Source organism: Drosophila obscura, unplaced genomic scaffold (assembly GCF_018151105.1).
Source record: "Drosophila obscura isolate BZ-5 IFL unplaced genomic scaffold, ASM1815110v1 contig_4, whole genome shotgun sequence".
Classification (NCBI taxonomy): Eukaryota; Metazoa; Arthropoda; class Insecta; order Diptera; family Drosophilidae; genus Drosophila; species Drosophila obscura.
The window spans coordinates 932,918-951,423 of NW_024542828.1; the positions used below are offsets into that span (position 1 = coordinate 932,918).

Genomic DNA, 18,506 nt, shown 5'->3' on the forward strand with positions numbered 1-18,506 from the left:
GAAAATGTTTGTGTATAAATACGAGTAATGCTCTTCCATTGGTTTGTACAGAAACTATAAAATAATTGTAATTTAAAATTGTATTGCTCTTGCTTGATTAATTTTAAATTAAACGTTTAATTTGTATGCTTCGTCACTTTTACAGTTTTCAACATGATGAGGTACAGACAACATTTCAGAACTTTATACAATTGGGACTTCGCATCTCCTTCGCTCCGTTCCACTTCGATTTCCATCTCTTAATTTGTATTATTTTCTAGATTTTGATTTAAATATATATATGTATGTGTGTATGTATGTGTGTATGTATGTATTTATATTTTACCTGTGCCAGGACCTTGGTCGCTAGAAGTGCGCGTATTTGCATCAAAACAGAACAACAGTTGCAGAAAGACAATTGGACGCTTCGTTGTTCTTACATTGCTTGTGGTCTCTTTGGCCCATCGTTGCCTCAACTATTGCATACGAGTATATCTTAGGGATATCAATTACCATTTGCCTGCTGGGAGGTAGTAGGTTGATGTTGTTTGCTAGCCTGACAATATCTGTATCTATAACCTTTTTGGTTTGATTTGAAACTAATTCCCATTTCCATATTCGAAATCCATCAATGGGAATATCTATGGAACTCAGAACTCACGTAAAATCCGTTCGATAATCCTTTTACTAATCTTTTCCAGCAATGACAGAAATAAAAAAAAAGAACTCAGAACTTCTCAATGTATCTGCTATTTACGCGTTGAGTTTATACGAGTATTTCTTTATGGATTGCTCTTCAGTACTGTCAAATAATTCTGATAGTTTCACGAGTAGGCAATAGAGATCAAAAGCAACCAACAACAACGAATATCAAAAAGTGTGTGTATGAGATTGCTCGACCTGTGTATGGAAAAGGGCCGGAGTGCCTGCGCCACTCCAGTCACTGTCCCGGCCAAGCAATGGCACACACGCACACAGAGGCTGGGAGAAGCCTTTGGCCAGGAGAAGCAGTCACCGATCGAGCAATCCAGATCCCGAGAAGAAGAACCCGTATTGCTGATGATGGGATGACTAGACTTGACCTTGGAGTGGGGCCCTCCCCGCCTCTGGGGTCAGATGCAGACACTCAGAGCGTGCTCTCTGCCTCTTGTTGGTCCAGCTAGATCAAGATATTTGTCGAGGAGCCTGCCGCCGCCTCGGTCAGTCACGCCCAATTCTCTTATGTATCTGTTGATGTTTGAGCAAGTGCGCCTTCTGGCGGAAGGCCTTGGCGCAGACATCGCACCGGAAGGGCTTCTCGCCGGTGTGGGTGCGCAGATGCACCTTGATGTTGGACTTGTTGAGGAATCCCCGATTGCAGATGCTGCACCGGTGCACGGGCTTCTCTTTGCCCAGAAGGCCACTCAAATCGCTGGCACTGAAGCTGCCCACGCTCGACGGCGAAATGGCGCTCATCTGTGGCGTCGACGGACCATTGCCACTGTCTCCCTGCTGCTGATGCTGCGACTGCTGCTGCTGCTGTTGGTGCTGCTGGCTGGACTTCTTTTGGGCCCGCGATCGCTTGGCCTTGGGGGTGCCCGTCCGCAGCTCGGAGCCCGTCGTGGTGGCCGTCGTCGTATGCGGATAGTTGCCCAACATGTCCGGGGAGCAGAGTCCTCCGTCCTTCATCGAGTTGGGGCCATTGAGGGGTCCCATGCCGGAGCCGGACAGCTGGTAAGCGGCCTGCTGCTGGTGGGGATTGGAGCCGTTCGGATTGGACTGCGATTGGTTGGACAGGTAGCGGGGATTGATCATCAGGCTGTTGTCCGTGGTGCTGACCACGGAGCCGGGCGGACTGCAGCTGCTGCTCGTTGCCGCCGACAGTTCATTGCAGTATGAGGTAGATGTGGGCGCCTCCCCCTTTGATGTCCCTGTCGTGGTCGCCGAGGAGGAGTTGTTGTTGTTATTGTGAGAGTGATTATTGTTGTTGTTGTTTCCAGAGCCGGGGGGACCGTGCTGGAGGCGGTTCTGCAGGAGCGGCATGTAGCCATGGCTGAGCAGACTCTGGAGTGTGGAGCTGCTGGCGTGCATGGGCAGGGGCGAGTGGGGCAGCATGAAATCGCCCAGCGAGTCCTGCTGCGAGACGAGCACCTTGCCCTCCTGCTGGATGCAGTTGCCGTCGATCCAGGCATCGAGATCCATCCAGCTGTCCCGCGTGTCGTTGCCATCGTCCTTGTCCAGCTGATTGGGCACCGTCGTGTCCGCAATGGCCGATCCAATGATGGCCGCTATATCGTCGATGGAGTTCATGTCCACGTACTCCGTCAGGTCCTTGTAGATGCGCACCCCGCTGCCATGCAGCGAGTCGGCCACCTGATCGATCGGCGTCAATGTGGCTATGCTCGGCCCGTTCCCCTGTCCCCCGCCGCCCGATCCCGCTCCACCTGGTCCCCCACCGCCGGGCCCGCTCATCACACAACTGTCGGCGACGGAGTAAAGCTTAGAATCTAGTTGACTATCGGCAAAGAGCTTGACATCTGCCAGGCAGGCGTCCGCACAGGGATCCCCGCTCAGTACGCTCTCGGGCAGGCAGGTGGAGGAGGAGACTATGTTGTGCTCGTTGGAGGAGTTGCTGCTCCCGCCGCCACTCCCCCCACCGCCACCGCCACCGCCGTTGGGCCCGCTCTGGGCCGTCGTCGATGTGGGATTGGCATTGGGATTGGCCTGGTAGGCGCTCTGTATGTAATTGTTGTTGCTCTCGTCCGGCAGCCGCTGGGCAATGGCATGGTAGTGATGGCCCGAGATGCCGTTGATGGACAGGTGGCCCGTGTAGCCGGTGAAGGGGGGCAGCGGCTTCAGGTCGGACAGCGCATTCAATGAGGAGCCATTGAGCAGCAGATTGTCCAGCACGTCCAGCGAGTTCTTCTGATCAGCGTCGCTGGGCAGGGAGTCCAGGTCGTGCTCGAGGAGCAGCTTGTGCCCATCCAGCAGATACTGATCCTGGCCGCTGTTCTGTGGCGGTCCCCAGCAGGGACTCATCAAGAGGCTTTCAACTTCCGATTCACTTGGGCCGTTCATGCTGCAAAACTTCATTGTCAGTGGACCCAGGCGATCGATACGAATCTTCTGCCGATCCTTGGAATAGCACGTTTCAAACAATCCAATCCAAACCAAGCTTCAACTGCAATTATAAAACAGAAAGAAAATATTGTATTTAGTCATGGCATTTGGGCAAAGAAAGGAGTTTCAAGTGATCTGCGGGCATTGACCAACAAAATGTGTTAGTTCAGGGATCTCTACGTTGTGGTATTACTTATAGAATGCGAGTAGCCCCTACTTCTCTAGAGTACAGTAAATCGCGGAGATCGCAGTACGTAGGCTCCCCCCCTCTGATACGTGAAACCCCATTCATATCTCATTGATAGCAGTTTAATGGATTTTCTACTCGTATTTAATCTTCCTGGTATATGTACATCTTCCCATAGATTAAGCATGGATTCCATTTAAGCTTACAAGAAATGCTTCCGCCTTGAAGAAATCTTCCCCCGTCGCCTGCCTAATGATCTTTCCCCAATGCCTGCACTTGCTGACAGGCAACCTGCAACATCGATCCCAGCACACTGATAGCCCCCACTAATGATTCTTTAATATGAAAATATTAAACAAAAATCTAAGAACGACGGGGCCGCCTTTTGACCAGAAACAAAAGGGTTCCACGGGGCTTCCTCACTGGCCGTTCCTGGCCCTAAGCATCAGACGCAGACGCAGACGGAGATGGAGACGAAGCGATAGATTAAGTTAAGACATTCGATAAGCTATAATATCCATAAAATAAACAAGTAGAAAGAGAAGAGGATAGAAATGAGACGAAACGAAACGAAACGAAGAAACTAAAACCGATACCAGAATCGGCCAATAATAATTTCCAAATGGAATTTGGGTCAAAACATTAATAATCAGTAAAATTAGCATATAAATTGGTCAGAAAGAGCGAGCGAGAGAGAGAGAGAGAGAGAGGTAGAGCACATTTGGCTACGAATATGTTATCGTATTCGATTATTTGTATTTCGATGGGGCACCACGCTTGATTGGGGGCCAAGCAAGTGGAAGTTCTCCCAAGAGGCAGAGCCACAGCCAGAGCCACAGCCAAAGCAACATCATATAAAAAGCCCGACAATGAAAGTACAGGTGTGGATCCCAAAAAAAGAGACGCGACGCAGAAGGAGAGGAGGTGGAGGAGGAGGAGGAGGAGGAGGAGCAGGAGGAGGCAGCCCACACCAACAACAATTATAGAAGTTCATTTGGAAACACAAAACGAAAAGAAAAGAAACGAAACGAAACGGGGAATGAAAGAAACGGTAAAGCAAGCTGGCTCTGTTCTCTCTGTCTCTCTTTTGGTGCATTAACAGTTAACTTGATTTTGAGGCTTGGCCTGGTATAAGCGCTCGTTCGTGTGCGTGTGTGTGTGTGTGTATGTGCGATTGCATGTGTATGGGTGCCCCAAAGAAGAAGCCGCAATCAAAAGCTAGACATTGTCCAGCTTTGGGCGAAAGAGAAAATTTCGCTTTCAACAGGTTGTTGCCGTAGCAACATTACATTTCTAGGTCCAGCAACATGTTGCCAGAGCTAGGCTTAGTATGCGGAAAGAAGCAGCGCCATCGAAGCAGCGCAGCGCAGTCGGCTAGGCATGCGCAGCTAAGCGTGGCAGCAAGCAGAGGAAAAACAACCGTTAGCCAAGAAACAGAGAGACGAGCGAGAGAGAGAGAGAGAGAGAGAGAGACGACCTGCTGACATACTTCCGTGATACAGGCCCGGCTTTAATTCTCTCTCTCTCTCTCTATCTCTCTCTTGGCTCGGCTTGGCTTGCTCTCTGTGCTCCCGTCGTATGTTTCATTGTGTGTAATTGCTGGCTTTTTGGATGCTCATGCTCATGCTTATACTCACGTCTCTTGCTCTTGCTCATTGCTTGGCACAGTTTCATGGTTTTTAGAGGGTATTGCAGAGGGTATTGCAGAGGGTATTTCATGTTTGAGAAGGAAGTTGTTCCGATCCTTGAAGATATGTATAATTAAACGGACGATATCTGCTATACATATATGTATGTTCATTCTTAATATATAAACTGCTCCCATTGCTTAGAGCTTTATTCTTCTCCAGACTCGGGACCGAGAGAGTAAAACCAAAATAAATAATATGAGTTTAAATTTAATTAAAATCTTATTTTAATGATCGATTTGTTAGGGTATCCAAAGCTTCGTCTCGAAGCTATTTATTCTTGTTGTTTTTATTTTGGTTCTCTTTTCGATTTAATGAATTTTAAAATTCTACCCGCCGCGGCGCGCCGCTTTGGAGGCGCCTTAAGTCTGAGTGACGTTTTGATGCTGTCTTTAGAGCACTCCACTCCGCTCCACTCCTCTACGGAGAATTGAAATTGGCGTGAAATATTTTATGGCAAACAAAAAACAGCACAGCTCTTTCATTCCCATTCCTTTCCGAGTCTGAATCCCATTCTGAACTGCCTCCCATTCCGAACTCCCATTCCGACTCTGATTCTGATTCTGCTATTGTTATGGTTTGACTGCGCGTCAGATTTTACACATTTCTGTTTGCTGTGTAGCTGTTTTATTGTTTGGCGGCTGCTACATGAACATTTTGGTTTTAATGAGCCACATTGTAACGGTGGTCCGTTGCCCCGTTTGCATTTGAATGCCCCACAGCGGACACGGAGACGGACACCGACACCGACACAGACACAGACACGGACACCCACTCACACTCGCACAAATTGCGGGGGCGCGCCACACAATGGGCCTCCATTGTAAGCCGAGCTGAGCTGAGCTTGTAAATGGTAAATGGTCAAGAGATTCCACCGACAATGTCAGCGGACAGCAGCTCGATCGGCTGTGGGCCATTATAATTACTTCTATGTCAGAGAGTCTGTCCCACTGTGAACGCTTTTAACGGTGTTTCCAAACACGAATTAGTGCGAATTTTTGACAGCCGACTGATTTTATGACCCTCCCCCTCCCGAGTTTGTTGAGCTTTTTAGTGGGTAATATATTGGACAGGAGGTTGAGCAGAATTATACCTGATATGCATATGTACATATGTATGTATTGCATATGATATTCGGATGTAAGGCAATACCTGATTCCGAGAGACGTTCAAAGTCTAAGTACTCGTAGGTATGTTCCTAACGTGGACTTCCGTCCACAGGGATATCTTTGGAAATGTTGTAAAAAATTGTTGAATAATTGTTAGAGAGTTGTAGAGATTTGTTGGGAATAATATTATTAAGAGACTTATAATGATAATGATGATAATGAGTTTAATATCACTGGGATAGAGCTTTTGGCGGGGAAAGAGAAGGAGGGGTGTTCAGCTAATCTCTATTTGTGTGTGGGTGTGTTTGAGAGAATGAGTCCACTGGTTTTCCTTCATACTGGCTTCAAAAGTGTCAAAACAAAACTTAAAAGTATGAAAATGTTGAATATTTTTCTCTATGTGTTTTCCGTTTTGGTTGAAATATTGAGCCAATGTAAGTGCCACAGGTCATTTAAAGATATTCATATAGACATGTTCCATATACAGATTCACTATTTCCGATGTCGAAACTCAAAATCCATATAAAGAATCATCTTGAAACGATTTTCCTCATTCTATATAGGTACATATAGCTCATGATAATTCATACAAAGTAAATATACCAAAAAGAAACCTTATAACAATTCCACAAGCATTTCTTTCTGTAGCGTAGCCCAAAAAACATTTCGTTCCCTCCCCAAAATCTTGTGAAAATGGCCCAAACAATGGCATTGCTCTTCTAACAATCTGAGAGGGCCACAACTTGGCGAAGACAACAAAAATAACTTATTTAACAATCTAACAGGCAACTAAACGTCTGACCCGAGCAATTGACCAACGAAATGAACTCTAAACTACATCAGCAACGGCAACAGCAACAGTGCTACAAGGGTTACAACAATACCAGCTGTTTGTGGCAATTGAGTTCTTAACTTGGCCGAAAAGAGAGAACGAAAACCCCGACTCCGACTCCAACTCCAGCTCGAACTCGAACGGAAATTGAGCTTAACCTTTGGCGGCAATCAACTTCCGTTTAAATGTTCGAACACGATGCAGCGTCAAAGGTCAAAACGTTTTGGCCAAAGTCAAGCTGCAAACACTTTCCTGCTCCTCCCCTATGCACCATCCTCCTTTAAAGCACCTCTTCTCAGGGGAGAAGATCTCAGATCTCAGAGCAGACCCAAAATGAAAAGAAAAATCAGGTCGACTTGGTATTGAAGAGGAGGCAGAGGATGGAGTGGAGCGTGGGGCGGATGGCTGGAAAAAGCGAATGAAAAATTATTTGATTGCAAAATTTACAACCGCAATGATTTCCACTTGGACGAGGCAGCATCTGAGGAAAAACCGCACGTAGCAGCACCACCAGCAGCACCACCAGCAACAGCATCCACAAGGCTGTGCCACAGCAACAACAAAACTTTGACCAAGACCGAGAAGCCGAAAAAAGCCTCGGAAACGTGTGGCTTGCATTGAGGTCGCCATCAGTCATTGAAGGTTTTGCTGCGATGCTGCCACTGCCACTGCCTCTCTTCCCCCTGCCACACTCTGTTGTGGATGCAACAAATTGCTGGCAATGAAAAGAACGAGACAAGAAGTGGCAAGACTGAGGATCGGTTCCCCACCGATCGTATGCATACTCTTTCGATGCGGCTCTTAAAAACTATTCTAAGCGGATTTCACCTCCGACTGGGGAGTATCTGTCTGGGCTATCAGGGAATTAGGGAATCGAGGAGATCCATTCGATGGGAAACTTCTCAAATGTAACATACACCGCTGGTCAGAAAGGGTATAGACTCTATACTATAGAACTCCTACTTACGAGTATTGTACCAAGAAAAGCTCAGAGAGTGGCATAAACTGGAAACTGAAAAGTGGGAAACGTGCTCGGGGTTCCAGTTCTTTATCTCCTTGGCAGCTGCGCACTTGACCGCACATGTGGCACGTGTGGAGCTATGCCTGAATCGTTGCATAGACTTCTTCTGCTCACCTTCTGAATGACTAACTAACCCAGAGACAGAGCTAGAGCCGGAGCCAAACCCATCTGTAGACCGCAGCTCCATGCTCTAGACGCCATCAGAATCTTGTTTTCTCTGGTGCTTGTGTGTTCGTGTGGGGGTCCCACTCGTATAATATGTGGGGATGGATATGGCTGGATGTGTGTGCCTCAGGAATGGTCTAAAAGAACAACAATGTTGAGAGGAAGACTGAATACTTTGGCAAATGGGTGGGCGTACGTGATGGAGGCCCCGTCCTCACCTCCTCGCCTGCCTGCTGGCCATCGCCATGGCCATGTTGTATATCAAATGAGTTGGTAAATGCTAGATGGGCTGGCTATCTCTGGCACATGAATAATGCTCTTCAAGGTGTAAATTAGGTTTTAAATTAACTAGTCTAGCACCAGTTACTGGCAACTGGTTGCTGGTTGCTGGTTGCTGGCTGCTGGCTGCTGGCAGGAGGAGTGCACTAGATTGGAGTGCAGCAGATGGAGACACACAAGAATGGAGTCCAGAATCGAATGGGTTTGAGTGGCGTGCAGGAAACTTTGTTCTAAATCATTTGGGACCTGTTTTATCGTAATATCAAAATGCTATAAAAATCAAATTTGTTAGATGATTTATTAATTCAACAGAATGTTTTTGGTATGTTTTTAAGCACATCCAACAGGTTACGTTTACGGTTCCCGGGAGCAATGCACAACAAATATTTCTTTAGATAAGAAACTTAACAAATATTTACACCCATAAGGATAAGGGCAATTTCGAGAGCAACTTCTTAAGAAAATATCAACCAAGTGGTTCCAGTACTTCTTAGAGTAATTATTCTTCGAAATTGTTTAGGTAATCAACGGTTGCTTCGCATCACAATGAACCTATGGCAGGACCAAGTGAGCTGGGGGGAGGTTCTTTCTGAGACTTTATCAGATACTCGTATTTGATTCATACAAAGGAATGTTTGGTTCCCTTTTTTCCCCCTTCCCCCCCCCCTCTTTCTTTCTTTTTTTTTTTTTTTTTTTTTTTTTTTTTTTCCCCCCCCTTTTTTTTCCCCCCCCCTTTCCCCCCCCCCCCCCCCCCCCCCCCCCCCCCCCCCCCCCTTCACTTTTTTTTTTTTTCCCCCCCCCCCCCCCCCCCCCCCCCCCCCCCCCCCCCCCCCCCCCCCCCCCCCCCCCCCCCCCCCCCCCCCCCCCCCCCCCCCCCTTTTTTTTTTTTTTTTTTAAAAAAAAAAAATTTTTTTTTTTTTTTTTTTTTTTTTTTTTTTTTTTTTTTTTTTTTTTTTAAAAAAAACCCCCCCCCCCCCCCCCCCCCCCCTTTCACTTAGTGTAGTTGAAACAAATAACACCATGAAATGAGACCAAGTTAAGCAGAGTAAAGATATACAGATATACAGAATGCTTTCATTATAGTGAAGCGTGCAGCAGCACTTATTTTTCAGATCTTTAAAATAGGACTCCTCCGTCACTAATTTTTTCGTCTTGTAACTACTCTTTTAATGTCTGTTTTTAAATGTTTGGTAAACTCTTGTGTTTTCTGTTGTGTGTTAATGGAGTTTTATCGCTGCTGTGGCTGGGCCTGTTGCTTGAGCCATGAATGAACTTCGGCCACAACAATTTGCTCTGGTCAACACTTGACTCCTCTCGACTTTGGCTTTGGCTTTGACTCCGTTGCGACTACAACTCCCGTTAGCCGGCAGTGGCTACACTCCACTCCCTTTTCTGTGTGGCCAACATGTGTCCGACAAGCGAGATGACAAGCCAGCGATAAACCCGACCTGGAGCTGGAGCTAGAGCCGGGGCTGGGGCTGAGGCTGGGAGCAAGGCTTGGCTATATTTTTATGACTGAGGCTGTATGTACATGCCAGAACGGGAGAACTCCACTCCCTATAGCTATAGCTATGACTATGGATATGCCTCTGCCTCTGCATCTGCCTAGTGGACCCATCCGCAGCAACAGCAACTATGCAAATTTGTGTGTATTTTTTTTATGATGCTTAACTATTTTTAGTTGGTTTTTTGTTGTTATTTAAATGACGCCCGCGTTGGAGTCTCTCTCTGTGTGTGTGTCTGTGTGCGTGTCAAAACTCTATTATTATTATTATTATTTTTTTTTTTTAGTTTATTTTTGTTGTTGCTGTTTGTGGTCATCCGAGAGCCACAATGCTCATACAACAAAAACTATGACAACTTGTCTGGCAGGTCCCAAAAAGCATTGCCCGGGTCAGCGAACTTTTTCTTCCAGCTGTTGGATTTGTGTGAATAATATTTGCGTAGTTTATTTTATTTTATTTTTAAGCTGAGTTTTGTTTTGCTTTTGCAGCTAAATGTTCAAATTAAACACAAGAGTCCGAACCAGGCAGATTCCATAGTGGCTTGCGTTCGTTTATTAATATATTTCTGATTATATGATCATCTCTTGGCGATGGAAGTAAATAAGTTCTGCCAAGGAACGAGCCAGAATAGCCTCATACTTAATGCAAAGGAATCAAAGTTATAAAATATTTCCAATATCACACCAAGGAAGAGAATTAAAGGAACGTGAAAAATGTATCACAATATGTCAACGAATATCTTGAATAAAATGTAATTGTTATTCCCCAAAATATCAAGGGTAGGGGAAAATAAGGATACTTAAAACTAATTTAAAATAAAATTAATAAGTGCATCTATGAATCGAATACTATAATTATCTGAATAGTCATGCCTGAGTCTGGCCTAAGAACCACATTTTTTTTCATCTCTTTTGAAATTGATATGTTATGCCTCACCTCCCCAGCTCCCCTGCTACCCCTTACTATGAGTATATCCCGCCCAGCACACCTCTTAATTAAAGATCGAATCGAAGCCGATTGTGGAGCTCGTTTTTGAGATTCAATTAAAAATGAAAGATGAAAATAAGAAAGAAAAAGAAATGAGGAATTCAACAAAATGAACAGAAACCACTTTAACCCAAAATGCAACTTAATGCTTAGCGAATTTGTTACGCTCATTGACGATGCCAGACAGCTGAAAGAGTTGTTATACTTAGATGGTCTTTCTGTGGGTATACCCTCACAGAAGGTGAAACGACTATGGGCATACGTTTGCAAATAAATAATTGCTTTCTTCCGAGATCAATTTAAAGATCATTTCAGATGCTATATAAAAATCGGTGATATGATAGGTATTTTTGAGTTCTGCATAATTGATCATATGTATGATAAAAACCCGAATAATAAATATTTCTTAATAAGAATATACGATGGAAGTGGCAGGGTATTTAAAATATCGGTTCGAAAATATTGCTACTCTTTCTTGTGCCTATTTCAGCTGTAAAACGATTCTCTTACTCTCTTACTCTTACTCATTATCTCTCTCTCTTTCTTTCTTCTCTTGCTTTTTTTTGGGGGGAACTTGCCGCTCGCTGAATGAGTAAGCGTAATTTTGCGTCATCTAACGGTATAAACAGCCGCTACTGTTGTTGCTGTAGCTTTTTTTTTTTGGGGCCTGGCATAGCCATTCCGTGGTTGCTGTTGCTGTTCCTTTTGTTGTTGTTGTATTTTAGACCATTTTTGTCAGACAAACAAACGGTTTTATGATTTATTTTTAGCTCCTCCAACGGCCTGGCAACAGTAGCCGTAGCCCCCCTGCTGTTCCCCCACCGTCCCGTAACTTCCCAAAAATGAGTAAAATTTAAGTGCTAGCTGTAAAACTGCGAAGAAGAGAAAGAAACAGAGACCAGAGAGAACGGAGAACGGAGAACAGAGAACAGAGAGAGCTTTGCTTTTTACTTCCGAATGCAGTTCGGGAAGTTCGTTTTGGGGTCGGGTCGGTCGCCTAAAGACGCTTAATTGGTTTGGAATTGGAATCGTATGTTGTGGGATTTGTGACTCTTTTCGGGGGGTTCTTAACTGCACATTGCGCATACGTCATGTGGGAAGATTACCCAAACAGGTGTGCGGGGGATGGAGGGATGGGAAAAGTCTGTAGATTTTAACGAGGTTGGTAACACTTTGGGAAAGAAAGGTTTCTTCAGTAGTAGGAAATGTTATATTTTTTTACTTGTAAGTTTAAGCGATTAACTTTTAAAAGGGGCCCTTTAGAGATATTTAATATCTATTGATACTAATGATATTCTGTTTTTGAAAGTGCGGAAGGAACTCAAAGCTCACAGACAGAACTTATAAAGAAGCCTAATACTCTACTGTTTCTTAGGCCAATGCACTGCTTTACAGATACTAGCAAATGAATATTCAGTATTGAAGTTGGTCTTAATGGAATATCAAAACATTATCTAATTCGTCTCTCAGCTAAACATAGATCCAGGTCCTAATTAGCAGTCCCTCATAAGATGCCTTGTCATTGCCCATTAGAGGCATGTGAATTTCACAATTGTCATAAGTAGTAGAACCCTAACACCGCATTCCCAATGCGTCTGCCATAGAACATATACACACACACATACATATATACAGATCTATTTGTATTTCATAACAGGTGAGTAATATGCAAACATATCGGAAACGAATTCGGTCAATGACTTTTGCCTGATTTGTTTATAAGCCAGACATGAGAATATTCTTCTTACGGCGAGGCCGTTGACTTGAGGAATTTCTGTTGCTGTTTCTGTTGATATTTGGTTGTATGGAAGGTGTAGAAGGTTCATTCATTACTTACTGTTACGAAATTGCAGCTTCAGCTAATAAACATTTTGACTAATTTTCAAAAAATTTATCAATATTTATTGTTGGAATTTCGAGTGTCTTTGTTGGTAGTTCGTCTTTAAAATTATCCGTTTTTATCAAATATGTATAGTCCTTGGGGCATAGATTGAGATTGCTTTTAGTATATTGTTGTTTCTTGTTATTCTTGGGTTAATTTTTTTGAGTTTTGAGGGAAACGACCATACACCAAAATAGAGTAAAATAAATCATAAAATTCAACTAAACAACACCAAAATGCAAAATGCAGAAGATACAAGATATGGAAGATATGGAAAATAAAAGAAAAGAAAAAATCAAAGAATAATATTTTTGTATACTCACAAAAACAATGGGAGGAAGACATAAAATTATGCATAAAAGAATGAACGGGGAGTAGTACGGGTAGATTGTTTATAGTATTTATGGGATATATGTGGATATATTGTAGTGCAGCCCAGCAATGCTGAATGATAGTCCCGATATGGATAGTGGTTTTATTTATATAAATTTTCGAATTTTCTTTGTTTTTGTTTTTGTTTTTAAGGTTTCGTTTTATGTACAGTGGGACAATGCTGTTTTTGTAGTTTTCCAATATTTGTGAAAATATTTACAACAGCGTTCTTTGAGTATTGAGCATATATGTGTGTATATGTATTGGTAATTATTGCAGATAATTTATCAATTTTTTGTTATTGATTTTATTTTGATTTTTAACTTTTTCAGAAGCGTATTTCCTTTGCTGTTGTTGTGGTTTTTATTGCACTGTTTTTGGAACACTTTTGGCGCTTTAACACTTATTCCTATATTTCATTTTATTTGGAATGTATTCGAACAATTCTTCTTAGACTTTTCGTCAACCATTTTCACAATTTTTGGGCCGCTTCTTCACGGGTTTGTCTGTGTGCTGTGTGTGATTGTATGAAGGGGGGTCCACGACCACGTCCACAAATCCAAATCCAAAACCGAACCGGGGCACGAGCACGGGCACGGACACGCGAAACGTGAATACGCAAAAAACGCTCTGGTATCCGCACAAATCCGAAGACGTCAACGGTAGAAGAAAGCCAACTGAAATGTGCGCAGGCGCAGCACTAAAAGAAATTTCCGAGCCAAGAAGTTCAGCGTCGACGTCGACGTCGACAGCGTTAGAAGAGCACAGCTACCAAAATCACGCTCTGAGAGCGGAGAGCATAAGAGCGTGAACGAGCGGCGGCGGCTGGTCTGGCTGGCAACATGTTGAGCAGCATTTTGGTTGAGCCATGGCCCCCCCTCGAGGTCACTCTGAGAGGCAGTTCAAAGTCAGGGTTAGGTTTGTTGATGCTGCTGAAACTTAAGAAATTAAAATAAAGTTAAGAAATTTAGATGATTTTCTTGGCTATATTTTCTATACATACATATGTATGAATATGTATTTATATAAGACAAAAATAAAGTTATTAATTCTCTCTCTCTCGGCTGGTACAGAACTGTAAGCTCCTCTTTTGGTTCCACACGACTCTCTTCCTCTCTTCCGCTCTCTATCTTTCACGCTGCTCTCTCACCGCTCTCTCGCTGGCATACAACTTGACCTACTTAACAAAAATTTAAACATTTTTTCCTGTTATTCCGCCTTGTAAACATGTTGGCAGCAATTTACAGTTTGCCGGCAGCCGAGCAACATGTTGCTAAGGTTTCGGCCTGCTGTTGCTGCTGTTGGTGTTTGTTGTTGCATTTCCTCTTTTGCACTTGCTGCTGCTATTGTTGTTGTTGTTGCTTTTTGTTGCTTCTTTCGCTGCACTGCATATGTATTGTTGCTGTTTCTGTTTCTGTTTTTGCTTTTGTTATTGCAGTCGGTGTTGCAGCTAACGGTATCGCTGCGAAAATGAAAGCTCAGAGCGGGGCTCACAGGTTGGCCACAGCGGAGTGCCGGGCTTTGTGTGATTTTTTGTGTTTTTGCTCACGACTTTTGTCACTCTTCTGCTGTTGTTGGCATTGTTATACCCTCGGAGAGAGGTTATCATGGTTTCATTCATAACTTTGCCACACGCCGAGAAAGGGAAGCTCTCTCTACCTTGTTAAGTCTTCGCCCTTAATCAGTATTCAGATATCCGCCATATCAACGATACATCGTAGATGGATCCAACACGTGAATTAGTAGGAAATACTCCTGTGCCTGTGAATCAAACTTTACTACTAGATTTGATTCCATGGAACCCATAGATGTAGCTTCAAGGGTATCTATATCTTCGGCTCCTAGCTAGCTTTTCTCTCTATTTATTCCCAAGTGTGTTGACTGGCACTGGCACTGGCATTAGCATAAACAAGAGCCGCCTCATCATCGTGTTGACCAAATGCAACTGCGTCACTGGCCACTTTCCCCGTCGCCTCCGCCGTGTCCGTCTGATTTGTTGGTCATGTTTATGGCTCATGATTTGTTTTTCATCGGCTGCTGCTGCTGCTCCCTCTTCTTGTGGCTGAGTTTTTTTCGCTGGAATTAACTTGCGTTTTTTATTTCGCAAAATATTTTATCTGCATGTTGGGGCATTTTTTTGCTTCATTCCACATAAATATTTTCGTTTTTCTCCGCTGTGCGTGACTCATGAGGGTGATTAAAAGGCGTTATCTTGTGATTGTCGTGAACTTTGTCACCTACTTTGCGGCTCCCTTTTGAGGGAGTGTTTCATGGCCAAGTTTGTGGCCTGAGTCTTTTGTTTGGACATTCAGATTTCAGGTGGATTTCGGACAGGCGAGAGTGGGAATGGTACAAAATATGATGAAAACTTTATCAAAGTTACATATGTTCGTACTTGTACTCAGGTACATTATAGCCATTTACTCTATTTATTCTATTCGTGTATGCAAATATCCACGAATTTTGTCAGTTGTGGGAATGGAATAGATTGTGAACGCCAATGAACCTTTCTTGTTAGGAACTTCATGTAGAAGTACGAATAAAAACCTTCTGCAAAGAGCATTCATCTTTACCCTTGAGTACACTAACAAATAAGAAGTCACCAACGAAATCTGACATCTTTACAGTTTGCAATAATTGTAATATCAATCAAATGAACGACACACAACAAACCCAAATAAATTTCAATAAATATTCCAGCTCCACTGTCCATTTTCTTCTCCCATAAAGAACTCGCCCATTGCCCCCACCCGCTTCAGGTTCCAGGTTCCAACTCCAAGATCAATAATAATAATTTTTACGGTCGGGCAAACAGAGACCCAACGCAAACGCAAACGGAGACCGAGACAGAGAGGCAGATGCCGAGACAAGAGGCAAGCTTTTGGGATGGCTTGGCCTGGCTTTGCTTTTCGGGTCGTCAGAGCCGTGGCAAAGGGAAAAATACAGTTAGACAAATTCTATGCACGTCAAATGTCAATCTGGCGGACACAGTACACAGATGGGGAATCAATCTCGGCATTAAAGAGTCAAGAAACCAGCAGAAGTTCGGCAAAACTTGTGAAGAGCGCATACAAAACTAATTGAACTTGGACAGCGTGACACTTCATCCAAAGAAAGAGAGGGCAAGCGAACAATTCAGGGGTACGAGCATTAGAGTGTATACTCTACGAGTATATAGGAAAGTGCCTCCGAAGTCAAGCCATCACTCAAACCGTTTTGTTCCAGGCAAATAAAGGCAAAAGGCAAGCAATCAGATCCAGGCAAACGCCACAAGACTCCAATGGGGGCACCTCGGTGTCGGGTCAATGGGGCAACGGTGAAAAAGTCAAAGAAGAAGAAAGACAGACACCCAGACAACCGCACATTGTGTAAATATTGACATGGGGGTCAGGCCCTCAGAACAAGATTTGTGCATTTGTGAGGGGCAGGGCCCGACACCGTGCCACACCACACACATTTGGGTTAGACAAACCCCAAACAGAAGAAATACTCGCTATAAAAGTAAGACTATGCCGAAACAAAATGAAGATCTTCTCAGTAAGCCTCGACGGGCGGTGGCCCACCGCTCCTGCCTCCTTCTGACCGCAGAAAGATCTGTCAATTGAGGTGCAAACAACGGATTGCGCAGAAGTCAAAACAATTTGCAACGGAACCCGGACAGACGCACCTTTCTATTTGCCCAAAACCATCCAAAACGAGCTGCAAATGTGACAGAAACTCAACAGAACAAGAGCAAGAACAGGAGCGAACAAGTGCCCGTTGGGTGGTCCGCGTGGGAGAGGTAGAGGTAGAGGTAGGCAGAGGACAGGTACGATCTTCCATTAAGTGTTGCAAATTGAACTGTTCGCTGTTGTACTGCCGCATCCAGTCCCAGACCCAGTGGCAGTGGCTTAGCGGGTGGCTGAGCTAAACAGAGCACAATATTTGCTTTCGGTCGCAGTGAAGTTTGTGTCCCAAGACATTTGTTTTGCTGGGCGAAACTGAAACAAATTTGGTGCGGAAACAGAAAATTAAGTGGATCAACCTTCTAGGATAAATAATGAAATGCTATACATAAAAGACCTGGCATAACATTTTCTATACATATGTTCATTGCACATATATATTAAAGATTTCTTGTATATATTATTTTGGTGTATTCATTTGTGTATTTACTTTTCCCAGATTCAGTACCCATTACTTTATAGCCAGAATGACTTTTCTAGCTGACTCAGTGCCTCGCGTACTCCCTATTTCTCTCTCACAGATTATCTTAGCAGTAAAGGGTAATCGAACAGAGCAAAACACCTCTTTCCTTCACTGCATCTCAAGCTCCATCGTAATGCGAATCAATTCAATTTGTTATCAATATCCCAATAGAATATCCGATGTAAATATTTAAGTCTATTTAAGTCATTTATTGTCTTCATATGGAGCAGGTTCTAGTCAGTAAATAAAACATTTTTGCATTCTCTTTTTCCATGCCCAAAATATCTTTCATGGAATGTATTTCGATCTCTCTCACATCCTTTTGTCCCAAAAAAAAAAACATTTTCGAAAATTATCAGCTCGTTTTGGACTAACTAAAACTTTGAATTGATGTCAAACGTTGCATAAATTTCGCATCATATCTAGCAGCAACAACAGAAACGACACGAACAAACATCAATAGTAATAATGTAAATTTTGCATGCATAATTTCCTATTCTTCTGCCACTTCTTCTGCAACGTTTTTTTTTAAGCCAAGGTGCGGGCGTCACATGGGTGTATGTACCCTCAACAGAGGGAGATGGAAATGGTGGAAGAGAAAGAGAAAGAGATAGAAGGCCTATCAACGCTAATAACACGCAAAAGACAGCAATAAAAGAAAAGGAGAGCGCGAGGGCAGAACGAGAACAACAAAACGAGCAGCAATAAAAATGCTAAATAAATGGCCGCATGTGAGAGCAACGGAGATAGATGGAAGGGATAGAGAGGAAGGGAAACAGAAGAAATGGATCTGGCGGGAAATACATATGTATGTAGATCTGAGAGAAATATGAATGTAGTGCAAAGTGTGGGAGGCGCTTGGGGTGGGCGTTGCTCTGCATCCGTTTGTGGGTGGGCAGTGGGTGGCAAAGGTCAGGACAAGACGCAGCCGTGGCAACTCTGCTGCTACTGCTGCCGCTGGCTGCAACTCTGGCAACCGGAAGTGGGTCAACGAAAACCGGATCCGCATCGTCAAATGCAAACGCAGCTGTGTGTGGAAAGAGATAGCCAACAAATGGCAACCAGCAACAACAAACAAGAAATGAACTCCAGCTTCAGGGGTACGAATCATTTGATACCCTTTCCGATGGATCGTCACAACGATTTTTAGACGGATTATATTCGGTAATAATAATTATAATTATTATTAATACAATTATCTTCAGAAATAATA

General features: G+C 43.8%; 1 protein-coding gene across 1 annotated transcript; it reads right to left on the reverse strand.

Moving 5' to 3' along the window:
* Nucleotides 1–1,179: 1,179 nt before the first annotated feature.
* Nucleotides 1,180–3,051, reverse strand: LOC111068407 (ichor). Its single transcript, XM_022357872.2, has one exon. The coding sequence runs from the start codon at nucleotides 3,049–3,051 to the stop codon at nucleotides 1,180–1,182; it is 1,872 nt and encodes a 623-aa protein (XP_022213564.1).
* Between the last annotated feature and the right edge of the window lie 15,455 nt (nucleotides 3,052–18,506).